The 4,931-nt window shown below is 36.5% G+C and overlaps 1 protein-coding gene across 1 annotated transcript; it reads left to right on the top strand.

Annotated features, from left to right (window-relative positions):
• Positions 1-1,337: 1,337 nt before the first annotated feature.
• On the top strand, positions 1,338-4,239 carry LOC122670693 (probable glycerol-3-phosphate acyltransferase 3). Its single transcript, XM_043867654.1, has 2 exons — positions 1,338-2,074; positions 3,314-4,239. The coding sequence occupies exons 1-2, from the start codon at positions 1,352-1,354 to the stop codon at positions 4,229-4,231; spliced, it is 1,641 nt and encodes a 546-aa protein (XP_043723589.1). The 5' UTR covers positions 1,338-1,351; the 3' UTR covers positions 4,232-4,239.
• Positions 4,240-4,931: the final 692 nt, after the last annotated feature.

Below are 4,931 nucleotides of genomic sequence, written 5' to 3' on the forward strand. Positions count from 1 at the left end.
CACCTAGTTTAAGTTGGTGTAATTGGCTTCATGAATTCTTGTCGATTCAGTCAAATTGATCTAAATTGGTCGAAATCAATCTGAACCCTAGAAATCAGTACAAATGCAATTGGAGTCAAAATCAGTCTAAATCAACTAGAATTGACTTGAACCCTAAAAATCAAATTACGAATCCAAAGATTCAAATCTATTGGAATCAAAATCAGAATCGACCAATTCCGATCCAATTCCACCCGAATCAATAATCTAATTCATCAAACCATATATTGCACCACATTACAATGCCAAATGGTTGGTTCTTAAGAAAGATCAAAATTAAAGAGATATATTCAAGGCTTCAGGTTGGGTCAAGTAGAACATCAATCACAATTTCACAACCATCTTATTTATAACACTTTTTAATGAGCCACCTTCCATAGCAGAGAGTCCTTATCTTCAGCCATTTTTCTATACTCTCCATGCTTTGCATGATTTCTATTTCCAAATAATTTATCACATATTTGGATGTCTCACAAGATTCCATCTTCCCTCATCAACCGACATTCAATCGACCGATGATCATTAAGGAAGTTAACACGTTTAGTCTATCTATGCCTTGCCTCACTAACCAAGTCAAGTTGCCACAATATGAATATGTTATTAATAGAAGAAAAGTTCTCTTTTTTTTGGGTAAACAACGGAAGAAAAGCTCTCACAAGATACAATTAAATGTAGGGACAATTCACCAAATCTTTTGGAACTTATTAAGCTAAATTTGGTAGGATTTAAATGTCATGGGAAAAGGTTTTCTGAGCTCATAGCCGATACCATCGTGTCTCCCTCTGATTGACTAGTGTCAAGAACCTTCTCTCTTAAGTTAAAACCAAATGTGATAGCGAAAGTTTTTTTTTTTCTTGTTCAAAATTAATTTTCTTCTCTTTGTTTACCTTGCATGTAACCATAATCAGAGTCCAAATCTTGAATCGGAGATGGAATTTCATGGAATATCTCCGCTTCTCTCCATCCATGATGAAGGTGAAGAGAGAATCTCTTCATCTACCTTATTTGACCCTCTGATTGGACTAGAGAAGGGTATTTTAAACTATAAACAATAGGAAATGAGAGTTAATAATAAACTAGAATCGAATTATAACATCATATCACCAATTTATCATAGTCAACACGGACAAAAGTCAAAGGGGCCAACGTATAGCTGGATCTTAGCAAACATAAACAATACCATTTTTGTAATAACTAAAGCAAATGAGGGGCATTTGGATAAATGTTCTTGTATAAAGAAGGAGGGGAAGGGAATGCTTTCCCATAATAATCCATATACGTTTGAATTCTTTTAACGGAATTTTATCTGATAATGGCTTGTAAATCATTCTTCTCCACCTTCAAAGCTCTTCTCCACTTCTTCTCTCTAATTCTCCATAGAAGACTGAGGAACCCACCAAGTTCTCTTCACAGAAAGGTGAGCTCTTTGAAATTCCAGAGATTCCCTTCTCTTGCTCGTAACAGGTCAGATGAGCTTTCAAACCAAACCATAATCTTTGATGTAGAGGGAGCATTACTGAGATCTTCATCTTTGTTTCCTTACTTCATGCTTGTGGCTTTTGAAGCTGGAGGACTCTTGAGGGCACTTGTTCTTCTCCTCTTTTATCCCTTTATGTATTTCATGGTTAGTGAAGAGATGGGTCTTAACCTTATGGTCATGGTTTGCTTTTTGGGGATTAAAAGAGAAAGCTTTAGAGTTGGGAGAACTGTGTTGCCTAAGTTTTTCTTGGAAGATGTAGGGCTTGAAGGTTTTGAAGTGCTTATGAGATTTGGGAGAAAAGTTGGTATTAGTTGTTTGCCTACAGTGATGGTTGAGGGGTTCTTGAGAGATTATTTAGGGGTTGACTGTATTGTGGGGAGAGAATTGAAGGTATTTCATGGATATTGTTTGGGTTTAATGGAGGAAAAAAATATGATTAATGGTGGAGTTTTGGAGGTTTTGGAAAACCAAACTGAAATGGGTTGTGATGTTGTGGTCTTTGGGAGCTTCAACAACAAATGTTATGATCATCATAAGCTGTTTTCTTATTGCAAGGTGAGTCATTTCCTACTATTTTTCACTTTCAAAAATAAAAATTGGAAAGGAAAAGATTTTTTTTTTTTTTGAAACTACAAATAAAACAAAAAAAAAATTTGAGGGGCAGTTTTCTTTCACCCTAGGTGAATGAGGTATTTCTTCACTATGGGTCATGCTGGTTATGGAATGATATCAAAAAGCAAGGAGGGATATTTTTGGAATTCATTCTATAGAGGAAGTAATAATAAGATGGGCAAGAGATCTCTACTTGGTCGCATGGTCTCTGCACAAGCATCTGGGCCAATGGGTGAGTATGTCTGGGTATCTACCCAAGGGGCAGAGGCGTCATCTCATGGTGTCCTGTGAGAGGGCGTAGGAAATACCACCAAGTAGAGATCTTTTTCCCTAATAAGTTTCATATGTTCTCATTCTTCCATGGCGGAGGAAAACTTTCTCCAATAATTTTTGGGGTCTATGTTAAGAACACATGATCATTAATTTATCGATGCTTATTTTTTTTTCTAGCATTTATCAAAAAAAAAACAAATTTGGTAGAAATTTTGATAGTTGAGAGTACATATAAAAAACAGGGAGTTCATCAAAACGTTTGTCTTAAAAGGCTTGTCAAGGTGCACCTCACTAAATTTTTATCACGTGGTGAGATAATATGGCAATTCTGACTATTCGATAGAGAGGTATAGTGTTGAATTAGCCACATCAAATCAAATACCCTCCCATGTATGGTACATATCATTATGTTTTTCAATTGATTACGTGTGTGCATGCATCCGTCTAGTTTCAAATATTTATTTTGCTACTTGAGAAACTCTGTTTAGATTGAAACTTGACACATATATAGACAAAAAACCTCAAGATCTACCTATCCGCAAAATTAGTGTCTCATTCAATCTGTCTTATGGTAATAACTTGGACTATACTTTTTTACCTCTAATCTTTCTTTCCTTAGATTTTAATTATGCTAATTAAACACTGGGGTAATTCTTATTTATTATTTTATTTTAGGGAGATTGTTCTCTGTCTGGGAGCGCAGGCTGCGCCCAAACACATGGGCTGTCATTTCAGCCATTCAAAGGGATGAGTTGGTCATTTCGCCCACTCCCCATGTATCTGGGCGCAGCCTGGCACAAAGAACATCTGGCCTTTATTTTATTTATTTATTCGTTCCAAGAACTAAATTGATGTAATATCCCTATTTATAAAAACAATAAATGATGATATTTACTATTGTTGTTGCAGAAGGAAAATGTCTACTTGGTGAGTGAAACAGAGAAGAGGAACTGGCATGAGCTACCAAAGGTTCAATACCCTAAACCACTAATCTTCCATGATGGTAGATTGGCTTTCAAGCCCACCCCACTTGCAACACTAGCCATGTTTATTTGGGTCCCGTTTGGCTTCTTCCTTGCTATCTTCAGATCCCTCGTTGCCATACTGTTGCCCTACAAGATTATGATCCCAATATTAACCTTCAGTGGGATGAGGCTCCAATTATCCTCTTCCACTCCCATTACTTCAACTGTCACATCCAAACAAGACCCAAAGGTAAAGGGCCTTCTCTACGTGTGCAACCACAGAACACTCCTGGACCCACTTTACCTTTCAGTTGCCATGAGGAAGCCTCTCACTGCAGTCACATATAGCCTGAGTAGGGTATCCGAGGTATTATCACCAATCAGAACCGTTCGATTAACTAGAGATAGAGATCAAGATGCGAAGATGATGGAGAAGATGTTATTGGAAGGAGATCTTGTGGTGTGCCCTGAGGGGACCACTTGTAGGGAACCCTATCTTCTGAGGTTTAGTCCTTTATTTGCAGAGATGAGTGATGAGATAGTTCCAGTGGCCATGGATGTGCAGGTCACCATGTTCTATGGTACAACAGCAAGTGGGTTTAAATGCTTGGACCCACTCTTCTTCCTGATGAACCCATGTCCCACTTACCAAGTCCAGTTTCTTGAAAAGGTATCTGGATCGTCCACGTGTCATGATGGAGCTGAATCAATTAGCAGGTTTGATGTAGCCAATCATGTACAGAAGGAACTGGGTCGAGTGTTGGGGTTTGAGTGCACGAAGCTTACAAGGAAGGACAAGTATATGATATTAGCTGGTAACGAAGGGAATGTTACTTCATCACCAAAACATAAAATCATTTGATAAGATAATTATCATTCTGTACCCATAATCTATTCTGAGAATTTAATCCAAACACGGCCTTACATAGAATGGTGTGATTGGCTCATTGGGGAGGTGTGGGACCACATCTGTGTGTCTCTGATGCCGTCTGATTCACTTGTAATGTAAGCAATTATATTACAGTTAATAGAGTAATTAGAGAGCTCCTAATCACCCTTAATTTGTCTAATATTTATTATATATTTCTTGGTGAATTATATTGTCATAAGGATTTGTTATCTTTTCAAACGTCACAAGATATGTACTATGTCATGTGGACAAATGATGTATCTATACTGACCGTTGGATAAAGAAGACAGAGTATCAATTAGTCGGTCACATGTCAAATTTCAGAGTCTAATTCAATCAAATACCCTATTGTATATATATATTTTTTTTTGATCCTGTGTATGTTTATATATATGTAAAATTATTCTAAAAAATTTTGTCCATTCCCCGAACTTTGAGCGGGAAACATAAGTTTAAATTAAAAAAATCGTATGAAAATTTTAGATTTGTCTTGTAATTTTAGATATAGATTAGAATGTTTTTTTTTCTTTCCCTTCTCTATTTGTAGATTAATACTTAATAGCATCTGATAAATCAGCTTAATGTCTAATATATAGATACAAGGATAACACTGCAATTACCCTCTCATCCTTTTTATTGTTGGATTTAACCC

This window comes from Telopea speciosissima, chromosome 8 (genome assembly GCF_018873765.1).
Source record: "Telopea speciosissima isolate NSW1024214 ecotype Mountain lineage chromosome 8, Tspe_v1, whole genome shotgun sequence".
NCBI lineage: Eukaryota > Viridiplantae > Streptophyta > Magnoliopsida > Proteales > Proteaceae > Telopea > Telopea speciosissima.

Coding starts and splice junctions, on each gene's coding strand:
- LOC122670693 (XM_043867654.1), top strand. CDS start 1,352: ATGGCTTGTAAATCATTCTTCTCCACCTTCAAAGCTCTTCTCCACTTC. Junction 2,075..3,313: donor AGCTGTTTTCTTATTGCAAG/GTGAGTCATTTC, acceptor TTGTTGTTGCAG/AAGGAAAATGTCTACTTGGT.